Genomic DNA, 24610 nt, shown 5'->3' with positions numbered 1-24610 from the left:
GATATAAATGATACAGCTGCAGACAAAACACTTAATATAAAAACAAAAACATGATTAAATTAACTGAAATGAAAGAAAGAAGAAAACCAGCATCATCTTTAAATTTAACTTGTTGCAGAAACAGAAACAGAACCAGGCAGGTTAAGGTCATATCCAAGGGCAATTACTTGCAACATGACCTACATTCCCACAAAAGTAGCACCAAAAACCAGACAATAATCCTCCAGATTCCAACTGACTACTTGTATCCCCCGGCGCACCCCTTTTTGCAGCATCAGTGCAGTCCCTGAATATATGACCCCACTTACCACAATTGAAGCAAGGACCGAGACCCCCACGATTTCCATAGGAACTTTGAGATGATCCCATATGGGTCCGGATTAAGGTGCTTAGGTCTGGGAGAGCAGGTTTTCGGCTGTCTTGAAGCAGTCTATTACCAGGAGCAGTGACATTAATTGCTTGCATTTTACCATCATATGTAACAATGCTTTCATACTCCACCCTTGTTCCGGGCAAGATGTGTATGATACCGTCAGATTTCAGATACGAGCAGTGAACATATAACTCCAGCCCCCCATCATCTGGTTTTATAAACCCAAAGCCTCTTTGATTATTATACCATCTTATTCTTCCTGTGAGTCTCCGATTGCTCAGTGACACTTCTGACCCAGACTTGTTGAAACCTGAACACCAAAAATAAATAACAGAGAACCGATGCATATCTCAAGTTCCGGCAAATGAGGAAACCTAAATTTTCTTTGTAAACCAATATGGTTTTTAAAAATTGGCAGTGGATGGACTATTAAATACCAAAAGGTTCACTTTCTACTTACTTTCTTTTGAGGACGATACTCTCTCAGTAATATCTCTTGCTCTTTTTGGTTCCCTGATCTTATTCAACTGGAAAACAGAATAAAAACTCAAACCAAAATAGAGTTATAGTAAATACAACTAGTGATTGAATGTTAATAGAACATCCGCTAAATTTACCTTTTGAGGTGGGAAGGGATTACTAACTGGAGTTACGAAACAACTTATTTATGTATGGATAACTAGAGTTAAACAAACCGATTATACCACAACATTGATTCATTATCAGCGTCTTAGAATACAAAATTGTTGGAATCGAATGTGACAACTCACTCATGAAATCAGAAAAAATAGATGTCAAATGAATTGAAAAGAAATATAGATACAGAAATTGCTGAGATTGAAAGATTAGTGAAGAATACAAATGATAAAGACTTCCAAGAACTGGAGAGCTTCATTTCGTCATAAAAATTACTTTGAAAATCTTATTTTCCTAAAAGAATTTTATCATAAAAATTTCTTTGAAAACCTTACCATCCTAAAAGAATCAGCAATATCATCCACATACGATAAGGGCAGAGCATGTTTACCCTGGATATGATGCATTTCTCATTGAACAACAAAAAGATACTATACTTATTACAATAAAAGAACTAGAGATGGACTTTATTTCCACCACCGAAATACAAGTTTCTAACCTTCTGTTTCCCAGATGACAGGAAGTCTTCATTTCCAGCATCCTCAGAAGGAGCATATTCAATATTTTCATTCATACCTCCTAGTTCATGCTCCACCACATTGCTACCGAAAAATTCGTACTGAGTTGCATCAAATTTTACATCTGCACATTGAGAAGATTTGACTTCAGATGCATATGCACCTACTTTATATTAACTCATGAATATTCTACAAACTCATTATATAGAATATAAGAATATCTATGAACAAATTAAAGCTTAAAAATCCACAAAATAATAGATATATCAATTTCATAACTAGAAATTGTTTGAAAACATTAGCAAAAATACCTTGCTTGTCAGAAGCAGCTGAACCACCAGTTTGGTTACTAAAATAATCCATCGTAGAATTTGAAGAATAGAATTCTAAATTCCAAGCGAAAATTAGGATAGGAAAGTACTTGAAAGTAACCTGGTTTGAAGAACACAAATCCGTTGTGCTCTTATAGTAAGCTGTTGAAAATTTTCAACCTATTATAGGAAAGAAATCTGGTTTGGGATCTCTCTCATTAATGAAAAAGAGCTATTAATTTAATGCAAAAGGAAGAGATGGCATATGTACAATGTTATATGGTTCTCAACACCTTTAAGGATCCTGTTGCTGATACAGGGTAATGGACTGGTGATTTAGGCCTCATTTTACCGACAGTCATAATGAATTTCTGTGATACTAGTGTTCATATCTACCTTAAGTAAATGGGAATTTTACTCAATGAGTTGTTCAAACCTCACCTCTTTTTCTAAAGATGCCATGCTAAGTTTTAACTCATCCCAATAGTAGTTTATAAAAGACACTTTTTTTATTAATAAAAAAAGCACAAATCAGGAAAAATATGAAATAATAAACGTTAAGGTCTAAGACTCTGTTATTTTTTACTGAAATTAAGTAAACTGAACTGAATTCTATTGAAACTGAAGTAATAATATAATCCTTTAAAAATAGCAATAACTAAAATAAAAAGCTTATAAAAATAATAATGGTTCTAATAATAATAATAACTATAATGATAATAAAAAAATAATTATAATAAATAATTATAATTATAATAAGTAATGATAAATTACTGAACTGAATGCTACTGATACTGAAATTAAGTAACAAAAAACAGGACCTAACAATCTCCATGCTGAAGGCTATGTCGTGAATGTTTCATGGAAGAGAGATCGCAGTTAGGAAATATAAAATATATCCCTATATAATTATCATGTACTTCTCCCGGGTATCCTAATAACCATATGAGGAAAATAGTTTCCACAATGAAAACAAAGGCATTGTGAGAAAATTAATATGTAAAGCCGACCTTATTAAGTACATGTGGAGAATGTTTTATTCCTTTTAGTCCACCAATATTAAAATCATTAACTTCAGTGCTTTGAACAATTTTGACAACCTCTAAAATTACCAAATACAACAACAAAGCCTTAGTCCCGAAATGATTCGGGGTCGGCTAACATGAACAAGCATATAAAACCGTGAAATCAAGTCATGTCAGCGACACAAATTCTCTCCCTCAACTCTATCCTATCCACTACCATATTTTCCTCAATCCCCAATAAACTCATATCACTCTTGATCACCCTCTTCCAAGTTTGCTTAGGTCTTCCCTTACCTCTCACCCCTACATCCCTTTGCCACTCTTCAGTCCTCCTAACCGGCGCATCAAGCGCTCTTTGTCTTACATGGCCAAACCACCTAAGTCGGTTTTCCCTCATTTTATTCTCAATAGATGTAACCCCTACTTTTGTCCTAATTATTTCATTACTCACCCGATCCTTTCTCGTATGACCACACATCCATTTCAACATACGCATCTCCACCACCCACATCTTATGAATGTGACAGTGTTTCACTGCCCAACATTCCTTACCATATAACAATGCTGGTCTAATTGTTGTGCGGTAGAATTTTCCCTTCGATCTATTAGGCATGCTGGGGTCACAAAGGAAACCCGTGGCATTTTTCCACTTAATCCTATGAGCAACATCTCCATCTACTTCTCCATTCGTTTGGATAATAGACCCTAAATACCGGAAGCAATCCGAGGCCTGAACTTACACTCTCTGCCTCCCTACTCCTATCACCGCTAAACTTACACTCCAAATATTCTGTCTTACTTCGGCTCAACTTAAAGCCTCTAGATTCCAAAGTTTGTCTCCATAGTTCCAACTTCCTCTCCACGCCTTCTTTCGTCTCATCAACCAACACAATATCATTTGCAAACAACATGCACCATGGTATACCATCTTGAAGTGAACTCGTTAGTTCATCCATAACGATGGCAAAAAGAAATGGGCTAAGTGCGGATCCTTGATGCACTCCAATCGTAATAGGGAACTCTTCAGTCTTCCCAACACTGGTACGTACACTCGTGCATACTCCCTCATATATGTCCTTTATGATGTCAATATATTTCCGCGAAATGCCTTTCCTTATTAAGGCCCACCAAAGTATTTCCCTTGGTACCTTATCATATGCCTTCTCCAAGTCAATGAAAACCATATGCAAGTCTTTCTTATTTCGATAGTGCTCCATTAATTGTCTCATTAGATGGATGGCTTCCATAGTTGATCTTCTCGGCATAAAGCCAAACTGGTTTTCTGAGATCTTCACCGTCCTCCTTAGCCTTTGTTCGATCACTCGCTCCCAAAGTTTCATAGTGTTGCTCGTTAATTTGATTCCTCGATAGTTGGCACAATCTTGGACATCGCATTTGTTCTTATACAAAGGGATTAGGATACTTTTCCTCCATTCTGATGACATCTTATTGTTTCTCCAAATTTTGTTGAAGAACATTGTCAACCATTCAATTCCCCTCTCTCCCAAACATCTCCAAATCTCAATAGAGATGTCATCCGGTCCTACTGCTTTCTTCAATCTCATCTTATTTAATGTCATTTTGACTTCACCCTTTTGAATTCTCCGCATGCAGTCACGATTTATCATATCGTGCGGGATACTTATATCTCCAACATCTTGTATGCGATCTCTATTAAATAAGTCATCAAAATATGACCTTCATCGTTCCTTGATATCCTTATCTCCAACTAGGACTTTTTGGTCCACATCCTTCACACATTTAACTTTTCCGAGATCTCGCGTCTTCATATCTCTCATCCGAGCAAATCTATATATGTCTCTTTCCCCTTCCTTCGTATCCAATCTTGTATACAGATCCCGATTCACCTTTGCTCTAGCATCTTGTATGACCTTCTTTGCTTCCCTTTTAGCCTCTTTGTACTTTTCGTAGTTCTCATTACTCCTGCATTTCCCCAATATTTTATAGGATTCTCGCTTACTCTTTACTGCTTGTCGTAATTCTCCTGTCCACCAAGATGTGTCCTTACCCGGTGGCATGCTACCTTTAGATTCCTCTAGAACTTCCTTCGCTACTTCCCTTATACTATGCTCCATTTTAGTCCATATCGAATCTACATCTAAATCCATATTACAAGTCCAAATATCTTTTATGGACATCTCATCCACAAATTTTTGTTGATTCTCCCCTTGCAGTTTCCACCACTTAATCTTAGTCTCCACTTGTGGTGTTCGTTTTCTTATACATCTCCTACTTCGAAAATCAAGCACCACTACTCTATGTTGGGTTGTTGTACTCTCACCAGGGATCACCTTACAATCAGTATAACTTTTTCTCCAAGCACTCCTTACTAGGAAGAAGTCAATTTGGCTCTCATTACCGCCACTCTGATAAGTCACTAAGTGGGAGGTTCTTTTCATAAACCATGTGTTCATGATACTCAAGTCATAGGCTGATACGAATTACAAAATATCATTTTCTGCTTTATTTCTTATTGGAAAATGAATGAGATGATTTTATAACAACACAATTTGCTGTGGAAAAGTATATTTACTATTGATCTGATACTCAGTTTAAATACAGAAGAAACACAGTTACAGAATAACTGTGCAATAACTACTTCCTACAAATCAGTGATTTAATAACCACTGCAACTGACTAAAATCATACAGATAAAAAATACAGGATAAGATAGCAGTTACAAAAGCATAAATTCAACAAGTGTGCGCTGTTTGTGTCCTGTTTGTTTTTTTTAATAATGAGATCTGCAAGTGTGCGCTGTGGACATGAGTCTTTGGACAAAAATGATTCAAGTAATTTCTCCTCATGCTCATCAATCTCATCATAATCACCAAACTGAGTTTGAGTTTCAGAGAAACTATTAAAATCGTGAAAGTCCCCTTCTTCATCTTCTTTTTGATCGTTGGCATTTTCTTCTTCAGCTAAAACAAAGGCAGTAGTACAAGTAGGATTTTTCTCCTCAGCCTCCTCTTGAATTTCCTTCTGCTGAATCAACGCCTCTTTCAAATATTTTGAACTCAAACCTGATGAGATCATCTTTTCAGAGACTTCTGAATTAATTTGTATTTCAGTAAACACTTTTTGCTCCTCCTTCAATGGATTCAATGCAAAGATCTTGCCTTTCATCTTCACTTTGAAGACATCTTTGTCCGCTGAATCCTTTATAATGCAGTGATTTGTTTCAAATAAAACTTTGAAACCCTTCTCAAGAAGTTGTCCAACACTTAACAAATTCTGACTTATGTTAGGCACAAATAATACATCTTTGATTATTTTTGTACCTGAAGTGCTATTAATAGCCACTGCACCTTTTCCCTTCACTGGAATGTATTCTCCATTTCCAATTCTGACATTGGAAACTGCTGATGTATCTAGCTCTTTGAACAAAGCACGATCATAAGCCATATGGTTCGTACATCCGCTATCTACAAGCCAATTATCACTTGAATTTCCAGGAGCAAAACATGAAGCCACAAAAAGATACTCATCTTCGTGATTAGCAACTTGAGCAACATTTTTCTGTTGAATGTTGCTTTTGCAAATCTTTTGATGATGTCCCATCTTTTGGCACTTCTCACATTGTTGATCTGGTCTTCTCCAACATTTAAAAGGTGGATGACCTTTCTTCCCACAATGATGACAAGGAGGAAAGTCAGATTTATTCTTCTTGTACTTCATCCCTTTTTCTCAGACCTCAAAAGTCTCCTCTGCTCTTTTGCTGTGGAAAAGTATATTTACTATTGATCTGATACTCAGTTTAAATACAGAAGAAACACAGTTACAGAATAACTGTGCAATAACTACTTCCTACAAATCAGTGATTTAATAACCACTGCAACTGACTAAAATCATACTGATAAAAAATACAGGATAAGATAGCAGTTAAAAAGCATAAATTCAACATTTCTATCTCCAAAACCATACCCTCCATGAACACTCTCAAACCCATCTCGCCTAGAACCCACGTGTCCATTGAAATCACCATCTAGTACCATCTTTTCATCCCTAGGAACCTGTTGCACCACTTCCTCCAAATCCTCCCAAAAAGCTTGTCTTATAGCGACATCTAATCCTATTTGTGGCGCATATGCACTTATGACATTGACAACCTCATCCCCTATCACAAGCTTAACACTCATAACTCTATCGCTCTTTCTAGACACCGCTACTACATCATCAATATACTCCCGATCAATAAGAATACCTACTCCATTTCTACCCTTATCCTTTCCTAAGTACCAAAGCTTATAACCCCAAGGAGCTATCTCTCTAACCTTGGCTCCAACCCACTTGGTTTCTTGTAGGCACATTATATTTATTCTCCTCCTCTTCATAACATCTACAATTTCAACTAATCTTTCTGTCAAAGAAGCTATGTTCCATGTCCCAAAGCGTAATTTTTTTTATTTCAACTATCTACTTCAATTTCAACATCTCCATGGTGCATGCTGTTTGCAGATGATATTGTGTTGGTTGATGAGACGAAAGAAGGAGTGGAGAGGAAGTTGGAACTATGGAGACAAGCTCTAGAATCTAGAGGCTTTAAGTTGAGCCGAAGTAAGACAGAATATTTGGAGTGTAAGTTTGGCGGCCATAGGAGTAGGGAGGCAGGGACAATCACCCTAGATGGGAGAGTTGTTCAAGCCTCGGATTGCTTCCGGTATTTAGGATCTATTATCCAAACGGATGGAGAAGTGGATGGAGATGTTGCGCACAGGATTAAAGATGGTTGGTCGGAGTGGAAGAGTGCTACGGGTTTCCTTTGTGACCCCGGCATGCCTAATAGATTGAAGGGAAAATTCTACCGCACGGCAATTAGACCAGCATTGTTATATGGTACGGAGTGTTGGGCAGTGAAACACTGTCACATCCATAAGATGTCGGTAGCGGAGATGCGTATGTTGAGATGAATGTGTGGTCATACGAGAAAGGATCGGGTCAGTAATGAAATAATTAGGACAAAAGTAGGGGTCACATCTATTGAGAATAAAATGAGAGAACCGACTAAGGTGGTTTGGCCATGTGAGACGTAGAGCGCTTGATGCGCCGGTTCGGAGAACCGAAGAGTGGCAAAGGGATGTAGGGGTGAGGGGTAGGGGAAGACCTAAGCAAACTTGGAGGAGGGTGATCGAGAGTGATATGAGTTTACTGGGAATTGAGGAAAATATGGTAGTGGATAGGACGGACTGGAGGGAGCGAATTTGTGTCGCTGACACGACTTGATTTCACGGTTTTATATGATGGTTCATGTTAGCCGACCCCGAATCATTTCAGGACTAAAGTTTTATTGTTGTTGTTTTATCTACTTCAATAACAATTGTCTCATCATAGTTAAAATAACAGGGCGACAGTTGAGTGGGACATATGCCATGAGAAACTAGATCCATTTGTATATCAGAACTAGACTGTAAAAATGGAATAAGAAAAAACCAAGCCATCTAAAAGATGAACAGAGATAACAATATTATAGAGGAAATGGAATAAGACAGAAAAAGAAAAAAGACCACAGGATTTTCTGTCATTTCCAATCAAGGCACAAGCTGTGATCGTTAATTGACAATAGTTATATCAGGAACCTAAAGCCAAACAAAGTCTTCTGTGTGGATAAAATTATTACAGGAAAGAAATCCCAAGAACAGCCAAGTGACAAACATTACACATAAAATAACTCCATAGTTGATTGCGTGCTGTCGCACTTAAAAGCTTTTAATGGATGGTGTCTCTATTGCAACATATTCTATTGTAGGCATACAAGACTAGTCAGTAGCCAGCACCTGCATTTTTTAGATGACTTCCTTTTCCCTATCTGATTTCTCACATTCTGTCACTTGTACTTATTCAGGTTTGATAAGATAGTTAAACTGACACCATCTCCCCTGTAAATTACTGTGTTTACGAATAAAACTCTCCTCTCCAGCCCATTATCTGAGCCTCCGCCAGAAGAACCAATTGCATTCCACATTGTATCCCATTTCTTTATCTCCTAAAATTGTTCGTAGCTTATTTAACTGTGCAACTCCAATGAGCTAACAATCAACCAAATTGACACAAACAACAAAGGTGAACCTACAAATTTTTCTCATTCCAGGTCTTTTTTTTTTCTGATATTAGCCGATTGTATGAGGAATTTCTCCACTCGGTGGCATATATACCTATATTCTCTTTTAAGCAAAGAAATCACATTCTCTGATTCTTAAAACAATATATTCATCTCCATGTGAAATGGTGCACCTGGAGCATATTAGGGTATCAAGAACATAACTACAACTTCAAAGCTGTCTTGACCATTGTTCTGCAACACGAGTTGCAGGTAAAAAACAAGCCTGAGTACCTTATCTCCAATTGCTACCAGCACATTCCTTTGTTAACAGACATGTGAATATGAAATCTAGACACTAGTCCTTATGTATGGATCTTAAAGCCCATCCAGTATAGAAAACGAGTCACAAGGCGAAGTAAGAAAACCTATTTCAGAAGTGGAAGTTGAAGAGGGGAAAAGTGATATCTTAGCTTACAAGCCTTTATTCATTTGAAGCCATCAGCATATGCACCATTTAAACCAAACTACTTCAACTTAAAGTGAGGTCATAATAAAATCACATCAAATAACTCAAGGTACACTCTCTAAAAGCAAGGCAGCAGATACTATATACAAGCACCGAGCTCTCTAAGAGCAAGGCACGATACCTTCAAGCAAAATTATTATAAATAATAGGGTTAATACACATATTTGCCCCTGTATTATCACGGAAAAACAAATATGCCCTTATATCAAATAAACCCACAAAACTATCCCTGAATTTTCTAGAAACCTGCAATTATACCATAATCTAACAAACTAAGCTTATTTGACCTAACACCATTAGTCTAGTCATTAGACTACTGACATACCACCAATTAACACACTACACATCATTGTCTTCTTCTTTTTTCTCTCAAAATTCAAAAGCTTAGAAAGCTTTCATCCATGGCAGCCATCTCCTTCATTCTCCCTTCTTCCCTCACTTCATCTCCTACATTTCTCTCGTAAGTTCGTTAAGTTTGTTATCAATACATTAATTCACCAAAATGTTGTACAATTTTTTATTATAGAGGAAATTTCACGATACTCCATTAATATGTCTTGGTAACTTTCTTTCAACATTTTTTATCAAAAAAAAAAAAACTTTCTTTCAACATTAAAAATGGAAACTTTGACTATTTTGAATATATCCTCATCACCTGAAGCTAAGCTTTAATGGCTTTTTCTGAATATTTCACTTCACTTCACATGCATGGTTTCTTTCTATTCAACCCTTTAGTGTAAAACTAAAGCATCCCTAAAATCTCTCTCACATGCATTTTGTCTCCTAGATTTCCACTTCCCCTTCTCTACCGCCATCACTTCTACACCAGATAACCCAAATTTAATGGGAAACTGAAGCATTCTCTTTTCTTGTGGCTCTTTTTGGTCTTAACAATGGAAAGTTCTGACCTTTATGTATCGCCTCTTTCTTCTGATGGACAAACACTTCTTTCTCTTCTATCTGCACCTGACCCATCTGCTAAATCCTCATCAATGGTTCAATTCCATCCCAATTGGGCTCTTTAATCTCTCTCCAGCAATTTATAGTGGGTGGAAACCCTTATCTAACACTTGTTCGTTGCTTTTTCTCATCAATGGTTTCACCAACGTGCAAGAAGCCATTCAATATCTTTTCTATCTACGTATCCTGTCCTGTGGCCACTGTTCACACAAAGACCGTATGTAAGAGAGAAATGTAGGAGATGAAGTGAGGGAAGAAGAGAGAATGAATGCTATGGCTGCCATGGATGAAGTCTTTCTAAGCTTTTGAACTTTGGAAGAAAGAATAAGAAGGTGGTATTTATGGGGATGACGCCGTTTATGCCAAATAAGTAAATCTGTTAGATTAGGGTATAATTGCAGGTTTGTGGAAAATTCAGTGATAGTTTTGTTGGTTTATTTAATATAAGGGCATATCTGTTTTTTGGTGATAATATATGGGCAAATATGTGTATTAACCCTAAATAATATGAAGTGTTCTTGCATCTCTACTTATTTATTTCCATGATGGATGCAGAAAATTTTGGAAAAGCAAATATTATCAATGGTTCACTGCAGCTTATATTGCTCTACTATTTTTAACAGTTGTTTCTATATCATTCATTAGAGGATAGTAGCGTACTAGTTTCAGTTGTTTCTAACTGTACCCTTTCCTTTAGGGTTCTGTTCATTCTTAAGAAACTTTTTTATTCTTATCAATCATGCAAGCTCCTAAAAACTCTAAAAAAATTCATGTGTCAAATAATAGTAAAAAAATAACATTATTTATTTACTCAGTCTAAGTCAAAAAAAAATAAAAAAAAAAACATTTGCGGGGTAATCTTTTGTTTTCCTTTTCTTACTCATACGGCATATGCCTTAAAATCAAATATTTAAGAAAAAAAAACCTCTGAAGTCCTCAAATACATCTCTCAGAAGATGCCCAAAAGTTTCAATACAAGGTATCTCAAAACTATAGAAAAATAAATGATATAGAAGCCATAAAACAAATGCATTATTGATCAATGTATATAGTATCAAAATTCATTTGTATATAGAAATATGATTATTTATATATGAGAAATTTAAGCACAAAGGTTTCTCTAGGGACTTTGAAAGAGAACAGACTCACAAGATAGCAGCCTGACCGCAGATGTGAGTCATGAAAAATATCTTTCCTTTATTGACGATCTCAGAAAGTTACACACTTGCACGAATAGAGACCAGTAAAATGGTGTAAGCACCTACTGATTTCAAGTACTGAAAGAACAAAACATTTTATCAAAGAAAATCAATAGAATGCTGAAACAATATATAGAGCTCAACAAGTAATGACATGGTAACCACATGAAAAGTAAATCTAACCTTGATAGTGATTATTGAGCTATCCACCAATATCCTTGTCTGTACCTACAAAGATCAAGACTAGAGTGAAATAAGCATTTGTTCAAGTTCCGCACAGCTTGAAAAACAAAGAAGAGACAGAATGAAGAAAAGGACGCACTGATGAAATACCATTTTTCTAGTTTTTGGAGTCTTTCCCCCATTTATGTCCACAGCTTTCATCACCAGCAACCAGACAGCAACAACGTTGCATCTTCAACATTTAACGCAGCTCTTTCCAGCTCCCAATCATCATCACCAAGAGTGTCAAATTATAGATTGCATTTACCAAACTATCATACTCCATAATTCCTTAATTATGTTTTCATCAATGAAGACATGACTCTTCATTGTTCTGACGCCAAACTATAACTCTGACACCAGCTAACTTTCCTTCAATGGCTGTCCCGCACTGACATGGAAATTTTTAACTTAAGGATTTCACTTCTTTTAAAATCATGTAATACCACTAAGACTTTCCTGCTCAATTTGAGTCTTCTTGCTCTTCAATCATAGTTATTAAAAGCGCATGGCGCACTAAGGCGCTAGGGTCCTGGAGCCTTGGCGCATGGCGCACGCCGATGGCGCAGGTCACAGCGAGACAAGACGCACTTATAAAAACAAAAATTATAAAACTAATGTGAAAATACAATGAATACTAAATCATGACAATATTAAGCATAAATAAGTTTTAAAATGCAAAATAAACACCATGTTAGAAAGCTAAAGTTGAATACTAAATCCTAAGTTCTACTCCTCATCAAAACTCTCCAAATTAATCACTCATGTTGAATTTGAATTTCCTTAGCTGCTTTGTTTCTGTTTGAATTCGTTTTCTGTATTTTGTTCTACTAAACTTCTTCCTCTTATAATAAGATTTTGTTCTACTAATCTCTCTCTTTCATTTTAATATTTGTTTTTTTTTCTCATTTTGGACCTTTCAGAACACTTGTTCCATATATGTAACTGTAAAAAAACCCCATAAACTGCCCCTAACTCACCAAGGCACGCCTTAGTGCGCCTTTGGCAACTGCCCCTTGGCGCAAAATGGCACACCAGGCGTACGCCACGCCATGGGGGTGTCATGGCGCTAAGGTCTGCGCCTGGTGCGCTATAGGCGCGCCTTTAATAACTATGTCTTCAATACAAGCCCATCAGCTCAGAATTAATGCTACTAATTTGATGGAAAAATCAATTGTCAGTCCTTGCGCCATACTCATTGCATTTGTATCTGGCATACTTTCTTGTCAGCATACTTAACATTCGACTCTAGTTCCCCTTTCTTCATAATTAATTTCACTGCTTATATCTCTACCTCCTTGAATAATCTCGGGCCTGAAAAAATCCTGTGAACCCACAAATGTTTAACTAACAAACAAAGCAACTAGCACATGTCAAAAGTGAGGAAAAAGTCAGTAGAACCATTGAGACTGGGATAGGTTTCCATTATATATTCTTCCAGATCACAGTATAAACTTTCTTGAAAAAACAATAAAACTGTTTCCTCTGATAAATGATGTTACATAGAGAACAAGAGATTATGCTGTTATATCAACATTGTACTGGTTAAACTTGATCTCAAGATTCCTTTTAATATTAGTTTCCAGAAAGTTAACTGTTCCTGTAATAATACCTAAAACATGAGCAGAAGTTGAACTTCTGAAGTCGGATTTCCTCCTCTGATTTAGGAGATTTATAAAAATGTCACAGTATTTGAAAAAACATTATAATACTTCAAGAAATTTGCAACTTCCTGGCTAAGGATGGCTCATATGCAAACCATGTCTTTATCCTGTTAGCTGCCAGGGCTATAAAAATAAAACTTAGTCAATATTATCTGTCAATCCAAAGTTTGTAGGTGCATTGTAAGGTAAGATTGAGGTACATAACCCTCTTTTCTGAGTTCTAAAAGAAGATTATTCAATAATGAATAGATCTGACAAGACTGTGGGTGAGTTTTATCAGCAACAACAAACACATTTGTGCTGTTGTTAACCTCAATCCAGCTGTATGCAGGTAGCTTCTGAATCCGTCGTGCTTTCATTAAACTACGTATCTTCCGTACGTTTCCCCATTGTCCAGCATCAGCATGTATATTAGAAAGCAGTATATAGCAGCCAGAATTTCCTGGGTCCAAGCCTAGAAGATTTCTTGAGGCCACTTGAGCAAGCTCAAAATTCCCATGCACCCGACAAGCTCCCAACAATGTCCCCCATAGACCTTCGTCAGGTGAGAATGGCATGCTCTTTATGATTTCAAATGCTTCACTCAAACGGCCTGCACGGCCAAATAAATCCACCATGCTAGCATAATGCTCCATCTGAGCTGGGATACCATATTCCTCAGTCATGCATCTGAAGTACTGAATTCCTTTATCAACTTGACCAGCATGTCCACAGGCAGACAGTATAGTGAGAAATGTAACATGATCAGGTTGAATTCCGTCTTCCAACATTTTATGGAACAACGTAAGAGAGTCTTCAAGATGGCCATAGCTACCATAAGCAGCAATGATACTGTTCCACGAAACTTTATTCTTCTCTTGCATTATGTCGAAGACACGACGAGCAGTAGTTAAGCTTCCACATTTTCCATACATGTCAATTAGAGCAGTTTCAGCAAAAATATCAGAGATGAAGGCACCTTTTATCATGACAGTATGAATCTCTTTCCCGTAATGGAGTGCAGGTAAGTTCGCACAAGCTGAAAGAGCAGCTGACATACTCACACAATCATATTTCATCCCTTCCATACCCATTTGACCGAAAAGGTGTAAGGCCTCCTGTGGTTTGCCATTCTGGGAACAGCTTGTGATTATTGCATTCCAACAAACAGCATCCTTCTCAGACATTCTTCTAAAAATTCGATGTGCAAGATCCAGCCTTCCAGATTTTGCATACATATCGAGAATTGCACTTCCCACATGATACTTCCCATCAAGCCCATGCTTGAGGATGTTAGCATGCAATTCCTTGCCCAATTTTATGGTAGCCAAAACGGCACATGCAGGTAAAACACTTGCCATAGTTACTGCATTTGGACTCATTCTCTCTTTAAGTAACCACCTAAAAATATTTAAAGCATCATTGTTCAATCCATTGAGTACATAACCAGAAATCATAGATGTGCATATTACAACGTCCACAGTGGTGCTTTGACTGAATATCTTGCATGCCATCTTTACATTCCTGCACTTAAAGTATGTAGCAATAAGTGCACTCTTCAAGAATAGATCTAAACTTACACCATGTCTCAGTATATATCCATGAATTTCCTTACTTTGCATGAAACTTGCTGATTCAGATACTGATGGAAGAAAACTAACAAATGTTATAGAGTCTGGTCTAACACCAGAAGATATCATCTTGGAAAACAAATGCCTAGCCTCATCCATAAACCCATTTTGTACATACCCCGCGATCATCCCATTCCAAGTCACCACACTTGTCTCAGGCATTGTATTAAACAGTTTACGTGCATCAGACAGCTGCCCAAATTTAGAATACATAGCAACTAGAGTGTTCGCCACTAGAGGATTGAGTTGAAAACCACAACTAATAACGAGGCCATGAAGCTGATTACCGAAGTCAAACATTGCCTGTGAAGAACAGACAGAAAGAACAGCAGCAAAAGTTATTGAATCAGGCTTGATTTCACAATTTCTCATATCCTCAAAAGCCTTTATAGCCCTACTCGGTTGCCCACATTTAACAAAACCATTAAGCATCACATTCCACAAAACACAATCTTTGTGTGGCATTTTGCCAAACAACCAACAAGCATCATCTAGATAGTCATTCTCTAAATACAACTTTATCAACGAACTACCAATAAACTCATCCATATCAAAACCCATCAACAACATTGTATGATGAACCATCTTGGCCAATCTCACATTATTCAAACAACCACAAGCCTTAATCACTTGTGGAAAAGTATACTTATCAGGAAAAACTCCACAACCCAACATTTTGAAGTAAAATAACAAAGCAAAATCAGAGCGACCCATTTTAATAAACCCTCTGATCATCCAATTCCAGGGCATGGCAAAATATAATTCAAGCTGATAAAACAGTTTCTTGGCATCTGTAAAACTATCCAAAAGAACATACATCCCCACAATCTTACCTCCCAACAGGCCATTGTTTGTGATCCCATTAACAATGGACTGCGCATGAATTTGTTTGGCTTGTTGAAGATTCGAAGGATTAGGACAAGCTTGCAAGAAGAATTCAGTTTGGCTTGCTAAAGCCTCTTCAGTTGTCTTGGATGAGAAAACTGGATTAATTAAGCCTTTAATAGAACTTGTATTGATAAATTTTCCTTTCCCCAAATCAAAAACACAAGAGATTTGTTTATGGATGGGATATACTTTTCTACAGTAATAGTACATCCTGCAAAGAAGAAAGCATCTTTTGTCTTCCTGGGTTAAGCGAATCAATGGGATGCTATATTACACTTCCATTAAAAATATTCTTCAAGGAACCTGGAGAGAATAACAAAAGAAATTTATTTATATGAATATCTTCTTTTTTTACAGTTCCATTCTGTCACTATAGGTGTGTGAATAAAACACGTATGCAAGGAGATATGTATAGAAAATAACACTAATTATGCTTGTATTTTCATTAGATGAAAAACTTACAAATACAATAAGAAAACCACAAGGAATAAAAAACCTTATAAAATCCACAAAGGGACGAAAATGACTACAAAGAGCATGAAAATAACACTAATTAGATATGAAACTCACGGAGAAAAAAAAAATATCACAGTCCACGTATGTGTCACCTTATGACTATGCAGGCATAATTTGTACAAGTGTAATGTAACTACTTCTTACATTTAGGGATTAATACAGATTTTGGTCATATAGGAAATAAATCAGAAATCAAATTGTACCCAAATTTCTAAGATTTATAGATGTATATGCCAAACTTTAATTAGCTAAGTTTTTTATTTGTTTATAATTAAGTCTATATGCAATCTACCCTAGAGTATTCTTCAAATGTCTTATAGAACTACTATGGAACTCGCCATAAAGTTGGGTGCGATCATGAACCAAGAAGAATGATTTAAGAAAGACTTGGGTGCGCCTTAGTGCTACTGCAGAAGAAAGTTAGGTTTAAGTTTCTGTTTTTCTGTTTTTGTCTTTTAACTTTTATTTTGGCTTATTTGGGTTTGGGTGGGTGAGTGCAAAACTTATAATCATAGGTTTAGATTTGTTTTTTTTTTTTTTTTTTTTTTTTTTGGAAAAAGTGTCCCCCAAGTGTACCCATTTAAAAAAATCTGGGGACACTTATTTGCTGTGCCCAGTGCGTGTCCTGCCGTGTCCGTAGTGTCCAACACGGATACTCCAACCTCCTCCTAGAAGCGTCGCTGCTTTCATATATATATATATATATATCAAATGACATTCATAAGTCATTACAAACCATTAAAGCATTCATAATAACACCAAAGAAACCTAGTAAGTTACACTAACTGAAATTAAAACAAAAACAACTCAGAAAAGAGGAGAACAGAACCCACCGGAATTGAAAGAGAAAATAACTCTGGAATGGAAAGAGAAAAGAAGAGAGGAAAGAAAATAGCTGATTAAAGAAGAGAGCAACAAACTGATTACAGAAAAGATAAAACAAGAAGGATGGAATCTATGTTGCACGGAAACAGATACCGGGAAACATAATTTCTAAAAAACATAGGAAACGGAAACATGGACGAAACGTGTCAATATTAAAAATATAGGGGCATATTTAAAAAGAACAAGAACGAAGAACAAGATGAAGAAAGTCCAAGCTCATTCGAGATTTAAGAGACAATAATTATAGGAGAAAGAAATATAGGACAAGAATTACATGAGAAAGAAATATAGGTAAGTTCTGTAAATTGAAGGATACAAGGAAGGAATTATCAGTCAAATAAGAAGTTTCAATTTTCCTAATCTTAGACCGAATAGGAATTGCAAATTAGAAAGTTTGGATTTCCAGAATTTTAGTCGAAAAGGGCAGAGGAAACGGTTTAAAAACTAGACGCATTTCATATTTTGGGTAATTACGGAAACGTGCCTGGAAACATTTTCTATCAGTTTCCGTTTCCCACATCTACCGGAAACGGTGAAACGCATGTCATGATGAGTTTCCGTGCATTATAGTATATATATATATATATATATATATTAATTATATATAAAATTGGCCTATCTTATTATACCGTGTCTCATATTTTTTTAAAATGTCCTATGTTGCACCCTACCCTCACTATTGTCGGGGCTTCACAGAGAACGATGAACCCAGTAAACAAACATATTTGCAGATCGGTTACAACAATAGCAGAAAACAAATATGCTCCTCAAATGCATGCAAGTAAAAAATAATGCATCAAAACATATAACCTCAATCGAGTGCGAAAAAAATTCCTTTTTACTTGATTCTGCCTTGTTAATAAGTGAAATCAAGTATCACTTTGAACTGGTGTTTCTGACGGATTTTGGACGAAGAAAATTTGAGAAAGTGAAAGAAAACAAGGCAGCTGAGATTCTGCGCGAAGGGCAAGAAAAACTGAGTTACATGCTTTTATATGGTAACGACAGTTAACGCTATTAAATAACAGCCATGAGCATCACAATTTGAGATGCCCATTAACAAAAAAGTCCATCAAAGGGAAGAAACTTGTTATCTACTGGTCATCACATTATGTGATGGCCTTTTATTAATAATCAATATCAATATTACGTGATCTCCTCAAGTCTTCAAACAAAAATAAACTGCATTCCTATCAACTGACTTGTGGAACTGAAACTTTCCTAATATAATAATTCAAATCGCTAAGAACCAAAAAGTAAAATGAGTTAAATTTTGAGGCTCATGTCCATAAAAGGTACACTAGTATACTCTTGTCAACAATCCATAAAAGTTCCTTCAATGATTGCAAGGAAAATTTTGATAAGATCTTGAAGCAAAAATTTCCGACAATCTAATAATATACTACACATATCTGTATTTATGCATGTGATAGCATCAAGTAAAAATTCCTTGACTGGGAAATGAAGGCAATACATTGATATCCAAGGATCGAGGGATCCTGTAAATTATATGCCAAAGAAAGGTCCTCTGGTATTTCAAAGCCACTTGATAAATAGAAAAAAAAAAAAATGGAAAACAGGTACTCTTTGAACAAGATGACAAGTATTACCTAGGAATAAAGAAACAAAAATAGAAGGTTTCGGGCATTATGTATCCAGGATTGCTTGATCATTACAATGCATAAAAGCTGATGAGGTAAGAGGTGAAAGAATTCTAACCACGAAACCGTGTTTCATTCAGGCTAATTTGTGCCAGAACAGCTGAAAACAAAAGCAAAAACTCAACCCTATGATTTTGGATAACTCCATGTAATGGACTCAAAGTCAAATTTCTGGGTTACCATATTAACAGAACTAGTCTAATTCGATCACTTAATTACATGTACTAATAAGCTAGTCAATTTTAGCTTCCGCTCATAAATATTTGCAAATTGGAGGATGAACTCCTAAGATTCACTAAAAGAAACGATTCTGAATTACAGATTTCTTTAACGTTCAATATCCTTAAAATGGGGTAACAGAAAAACATCAAAGGCTAAAGCCAGTATAGCTGCGGATTATTTAGCTGAGTTAACTGTGCGTTGAGAGTAACCGGAAAAGAAAAGGTGCACAACGCATTTTCTCAGTAACCAAACAATGACAAGTGAAAAAAAAGAGTTGAGCAACCTAACCTGTTTGAAGTTGCAGAAAGCTTCACAGAGCGAAAAGCTACGAGGGTAAATCCAGAGTTGTATAGTATACATACCCACTTCACCGAATGGAGAGTACAGACTAGACTTGTGCGGCAAAAGTAATGCAACTACTGGTTAATGCTTCTCCAGCCCACTTAACTTGTCCAAATTAGTCATTTTAGCCCTCCAACTCATTGAATATCTTATTTACTCCCTTAACTCCATAAAAATGGTATTTCTTACCCCTTAACGTATCCAAATTTGTCATCTTACCCCTTCTCAACTCATCGAATATCCTATTTACCCCCTTAACTCCATAAAAGTGGTATTTCTCACCACTTATGATCTTATTTACCATCTTAACTCCATAAAAATGGTATTTCTTATCCATTTATAGTAGTAAAAAATTTTGAAAAGAGAAAGAACGAATAAAAAATACAAATAACAAAAACATTAATATAAACAAGTTAATGTACCAAAATAGGCCTATGATTTTTGGGAAGTATCAATTTAGGTTCCACTTACAAAATATCATAAATATAGGTTTAACGTTTAAAAAAAGTTATCAATTTAGGCTTCGATAACGAATTGTAAGGGGTGAAAAATACCACTTTTATGGAGTTAAGGGAGTAAATAGAACATTCTATGAGTTGGAGGGATAAATGGACAAGTTGAGGGGTGAGAAATACCACTTTTATGGAGTTAATGGGGGTAAATAGGACATTCGATGAGTTGAGGGGGTAAAGTGACCAATTTGGACAAGTTAAGGGGGCTGGGGAAGCATTAGGCCTTTTATTTTTCAGTACTTCAACCGAAACGCCCCGTTTTATGTTTTATGAGTAAGGTAGTCAGTGGCGGATCCAGGAATCGACGTCCGGGGGGCTGATTTTAGTCCGATTATTGGGAGTAATTTTTTGAAGTCCAGTCTGTTAGGGGTGAAATTTTTTTTTAAGCTTTTAGCACACTTAAACTTTATGGTTTTGGTATGTTAGCTAAAAATTGTAACATTTTCACACTTTTTTTTTTTGGTAAACATGAAAAGAAAACACACAAAAAAGACTAAGGCATAATCATCCTCGGGAAGCTAACACCCAAAAGGCCGTCTAACAGCAGCTTTCGAACCTCATTTGGCGGGACAGAAAGAACAGAGACTCCGAAATCAAAATCATGAGCCAGACCAGCCAAAAAATCAGCAACCCGATTCTGCTCTCGGAAAACATGACGAACCCGAACACCCTCAAAATTTCTGATAAGATGCTTAATACCTTTAAAAAGATTTCGACCAATGCAACCAGCAACGCCATCTCCATTAAGAGCATCCACAATCTTAGAATTATCTGATTCAATCTCAATCAAACGGTAGCCCTTATTTGAAGCAAGAGAGATACCAGAGAAAAGCCCACCGCATCATAGGAAGATCCTTTACCAATCTTCTGACCAAAACCAACCACCCAATCCCCATGACAGTCACGAATGATTTTTTTATTTTTAGCTATAATTTTTATAAAATTTAATTTAGAAATTAAGTTAAATTGAATCTCAAAATAAGAAATTGATTTGTTCTATAGAAAAGAAGATAATAAATTCTTAAAAAAATAGATATAATAAAAATAACTTCATATAAAAACAAAAAATGAGTTTGGTGTGGTTTGAATCCATGACCTCTCACTTTTTTTATTTTTAGCTATAATTTTTATAAAATTTAATTTAGAAATTAAGTTAAATTGAATCTCAAAATAAGAAATTGATTTGTTCTATAGAAAAGAAGATAATAAATTCTTAAAAAAATAGATATAATAAAAATAACTTCATATAAAAATAAAAAATGAGTTTGGTGTGGTTTGAACCCATGACCTCTCACCTAAAAACAAGGCTTTTAACCAACTCAACTATTTTAAACTTTGAGATAATACTACATAGATTAAATATATACTAATATTTGAGGGGCTACACGGGACAAAAATAATGACACTCAAGGGCGGAGCCGATGGCCGAGGGGGCTTCGGCCCCCCCGGGCCCTCGGCTGGATCCGCCCCTGGTAGTCATTCAACTAATTGAAGATGTCCTTAAAATATATATATAAATAAAATAGCGGTTTTTCCGGATAAGTTGGCACTAAGAGAAAAAAAAAATAATCTTATATATTAATGCAATATTTATTATCAATTACTAAGGCCCTGTTCTTTATCACTTAATTTCAGTAACAATCAGTTCAGTTCAGTTCAATTCAGTTCAGTTCAGTTCAGTTCAGTTCAATTCAATTCAGTTCAATTCAGTTCAGTTCAATTCAGTTCAGCATTCAGTTTCAGCATTCAGTTTCAGTATTCAGTAATTTATCATTATTTATTATATTATAATTATTTATATATAATTTATTATTATTATTATTATTTATCATTATTTATTATTATTATTATTTATAGTTTATCATTATCTATAAATTAGATAAAAGTCAAGAAATGATAGTTTATTAAAGTATATATGGTTTAATAAAAATAAAATAAAACTAAAGTATGCATCCATATTTAAAAATTAGGAATTGCATCCATATTATAAATTATTTCTCAAATTTATCCAATTTATCAATGTTAGGGATAAAATTCTACCATTTTAGAAGTTAGAGGTAAAATTACTTCTGACCCAAAACGTTATTTTTGCACTTTAATCCTTAATTAAAATAAAAAGTTAAGAGTTTTGTATTCATATGAAGATTCGTATTTAATTTCATAGGCTTTAAATTATATATAAATTTGTGTTTGTATGTAATTTGTATTTTTAATTTAAATTAGACTTATTTTTATTTAATGTCACATGCTTTTATCGAGCCAAGATTTTATCATCCCGGGCTTTTATTTGATATTCAATTTAGTTTTATCTTTAATAATATATTTATTTATTATTGATATTATTAAATTTATTAGAACCATTATTATTATTATTATAAGTTCATTAATGTCCAATAGTATCATGAAAATTATTTTAAAGTCTAATATCATCATTATTGTTAAGTTCGGTTAAGTACGGTAGCATTCAGTTAAGTTCAGTAGCATTCAGTTAAGTTCAGTATTCAGTAGTATTCAGTTAAATTCAGTTCAGTATTCAGCAGTATTCAGTTCAGTTCAGTTCAGTTCAGTTCAATTCAATTCAGTTCAGTTCAGTTCAATTTTTTTCAGCGATAAAGAACAGAGCCTAACTCATTATTTAAAGTAATAAAAGAAGAATTACAGAAAAATGAAAAATACACAAAGCGAAATAAATCCAAATGTCACAAATAAACCTATATATAAAATATGATAGATAGTATTCCACAATTATATTTACTGGCCATTAAAAATCAAAGTCTATATCGATCTTCAATTTTGATTATATATTAGTTTTATTCTCACACTCTTATAATATAATATATAATTGTGTTCTTACTTCAAATAATATAGTTTTATAATTTTGTTTTTACTTAAGAGATTCAGATTTCTTTAGGAGCGAGTTCCATTGATAAACTGTATTAATAGCATTTTCTTTAAAAATTGTGAGAATTTAGACTTTGATATCTTCAATTGAAAAAAATCTGATGAAAATAGAAGAGATGAAATCGAGAAAAACAAATGTGTCAAAAATTACAGAAAATTTGTATATTTCCAAAAGTAATTATTCGATTTTCTTTTATCTATGTTTTTTTAAATGACTAAAATAAAGATTTTGTATATTTACATTATTTTTTAGTATATGTTGCTAGGTGTAGCCGTTTTGATTGTTAACTCTAACTAAAATTTGGAGTTTCAGCTTTATATAAACTCAATTGTTAGGTTTAATTGGAGTTACATTAATTTTCCAAATTCAGGACTTGGTAAAGTACACTACTTTTTTTAATTTGAGTTTATCAAACTCATATAGATTGAACTTTTTTTATTTTTATGCATTTAAGTACGAATATATATAAAGTTTCACATAATAGTTGTTTATTCAAGTTGAAGACATATTGAAAAAAATAATTAAAGAAGTATTGAAAAACTATACTTACAGACTACAGTGAAGTTTATTTCAATTATAAATCATCTTTTTTTAATGATTACATTTTTAAGTTCATTTCGATTCTACATTATTATTATCATCATCATCATCATCATCAAGGATTTAAGTGTTTTTTGTCCAATCATTTAGACATTGAGATTTTAAGCATCCAATACACTTGATAAGATGTTTATTCTTGAAGCAATTTAGATTATGCTAGATATGAACTCAAAATGAAGGTAAATAAAAATCATTTTTTTATGCTCAAAATCCTAAAATGTACATTAATTATGGGATATTAAGACAGTTGCTTTTGCAAACACTGACTTTTATATTTCTTAACTATTATATTATTGTTTGTAGAAAATTGTTAGTATTTCAAGAGTTTTTATTATATTATTGTTTGTAGAAAATTGTTAGTATTTCAAGAGTTTTTATTAGTCATCTTTATGTAAGAAATTTCTCTGATGAACTAATGTATCAAGTTGGTATTCTTTAAAGGAGAACAAAGAGACCTTCATATGTCTTTTCATTTTCTTCTTTATGCTTTATAAGTTTTAGTTGCCTTTTCTTCTTCATTTTTTTGTTGCTTTCTTCATTCTTCCTTTCTGTCCGTTTTGGAATTCGATTTTATCTTTTCTGGTTCCACATTGTCCGTTTATTTCCACAGGCTTGCTTAAGTAAGTTATTTACTTTCCTTTTCTGTCTATTTCCTTCTTATGTTTTCTATAATTGTTCGCGCGAGTTCATCTAGTGGAAAAGTTAAGAAGTTTGAGACTGGTAAGGGAAGTAGGTCTAGAGGGAGGAAATGTGAAGATGTTGAAGAAGCTAAGAAACCTAGAATTCCCCGTCTTCGAAACATTGAATAACCTTCCACTTTTGACGAACTTTCTCTAACCATGATGGTGTCTAGATATCCAAAGTTTGCCCATTTAGATGTTAGGGTTCCAAGACCAAGTAATAACGAAGGCGCCCGAGGGGTGCTTGGGTTTTTATGAAATTTTCTTAGAAAATGGGGTTCATCTCCCCTTCTCTAA

The 24610-nt window shown here is 34.8% G+C and overlaps 1 protein-coding gene across 5 annotated transcripts; it reads right to left on the bottom strand.

The window, feature by feature from the left end:
- Positions 1-1509: 1509 nt before the first annotated feature.
- On the bottom strand, positions 1510-19683 carry LOC136200886 (pentatricopeptide repeat-containing protein At4g21300). Of its 5 annotated transcripts, none has more exons than XM_065991418.1 (6): positions 19566-19644; positions 18205-18349; positions 11943-16296; positions 11793-11837; positions 11560-11687; positions 1510-1651 (listed from the first exon to the last, which is right to left on the bottom strand). In XM_065991418.1, exon 3 carries the CDS (start codon positions 16201-16203, stop codon positions 13651-13653), a length of 2553 nt encoding a protein of 850 aa, XP_065847490.1. In that variant the 5' UTR covers positions 16204-16296; positions 18205-18349; positions 19566-19644; the 3' UTR covers positions 1510-1651; positions 11560-11687; positions 11793-11837; positions 11943-13650. The 5 variants fall into 5 exon arrangements, with proteins under 5 accessions (XP_065847490.1, XP_065847471.1, XP_065847466.1 ...); XM_065991406.1 differs by lacking the exon at positions 18205-18349 and adding an exon at positions 10359-10610 and having other exon boundaries at positions 1533-1651; positions 19566-19683; XM_065991399.1 differs by lacking the exon at positions 18205-18349 and having other exon boundaries at positions 11793-11852; positions 19566-19683.
- Positions 19684-24610: the final 4927 nt, after the last annotated feature.

Source organism: Euphorbia lathyris, chromosome 1 (genome assembly GCF_963576675.1).
Source record: "Euphorbia lathyris chromosome 1, ddEupLath1.1, whole genome shotgun sequence".
Classification (NCBI taxonomy): domain Eukaryota; kingdom Viridiplantae; phylum Streptophyta; class Magnoliopsida; order Malpighiales; family Euphorbiaceae; genus Euphorbia; species Euphorbia lathyris.
Note: the sequence above shows the minus strand (reverse complement) of the source record. Positions and strands in the feature narration are given on the sequence as shown.

What these genes read in the sequence shown, in the direction of transcription:
- LOC136200886 (XM_065991399.1), bottom strand. Translation starts at nt 16,203, where the DNA reads ATGTACTATTACTGTAGAAAAGTATATCCCATCCATAAACAAATCTCT.